A 602-nucleotide genomic window follows, 5' to 3' on the forward strand; every position below is an offset into this window, starting at 1 on the left:
TCAGTTCTTCACCATCACCATGTTGCATTAGTAACAAAACTAACCCCAACTGGATCCATAATGTCAGACATCAAATCTTCCTCCAACGTCTTAAATAGATTTTGTAATTCTGGCATTTTACTCAATCACATGGCTGTAACCCAAAGATCAAAGTGTGTATTTTGTATTCCACTGCATAATATCAAAAGAAAATGTGTTGTAGTCAAAAGTGAATTTGATGAGGTAACAATTAGCACCTTTCCAAATATGGTTGAGCATGATTGACTTCTTGAAAGTTAATCAAGAACTTGAGAACTTTTTCTTGCATTCATTGTAAACATTTAATAAAACAAGTTATTCTTTGAAATTAATAAAGTATGTCATCAACCAAAAGGTAGATGTCTTGCAATTTTTTTTTTCATTATTTCTGTGTTATTGTACATATTTACAATACTACAGATTTATCCCTTTGAAAATTTTTATTCAACTGCATACCACAATGCTACACAACATACTTGGTCCTGTATGTGTGTGTGTGTGATCCCGGCCAAGAAGATGATCATCCCAGGTGGGATATTAGGATCCCAGGTGGGATCCATACATCCCATCTGGGATCCCAGGTG

At 34.7% G+C, this 602-nt stretch overlaps 1 protein-coding gene across 1 annotated transcript in view; it reads left to right on the top strand.

Annotated features, from left to right (window-relative positions):
* Positions 1 to 359, top strand: part of LOC137994723 (uncharacterized) — a 1,422-nt gene extending 1,063 nt beyond the window's left edge. The window contains exon 3 of the mRNA XM_068840324.1: positions 1 to 359. This exon is cut by the window's left edge and continues 277 nt beyond it. Coding sequence (XP_068696425.1) covers positions 1 to 264 — 264 coding nt within the window. The 3' untranslated portion in view covers positions 265 to 359.
* The last annotated feature ends 243 nt before the right edge of the window (positions 360 to 602 follow it).

The sequence above is a fragment of the Montipora foliosa genome, chromosome 3 (assembly GCF_036669935.1).
Source record: "Montipora foliosa isolate CH-2021 chromosome 3, ASM3666993v2, whole genome shotgun sequence".
NCBI lineage: Eukaryota > Metazoa > Cnidaria > Anthozoa > Scleractinia > Acroporidae > Montipora > Montipora foliosa.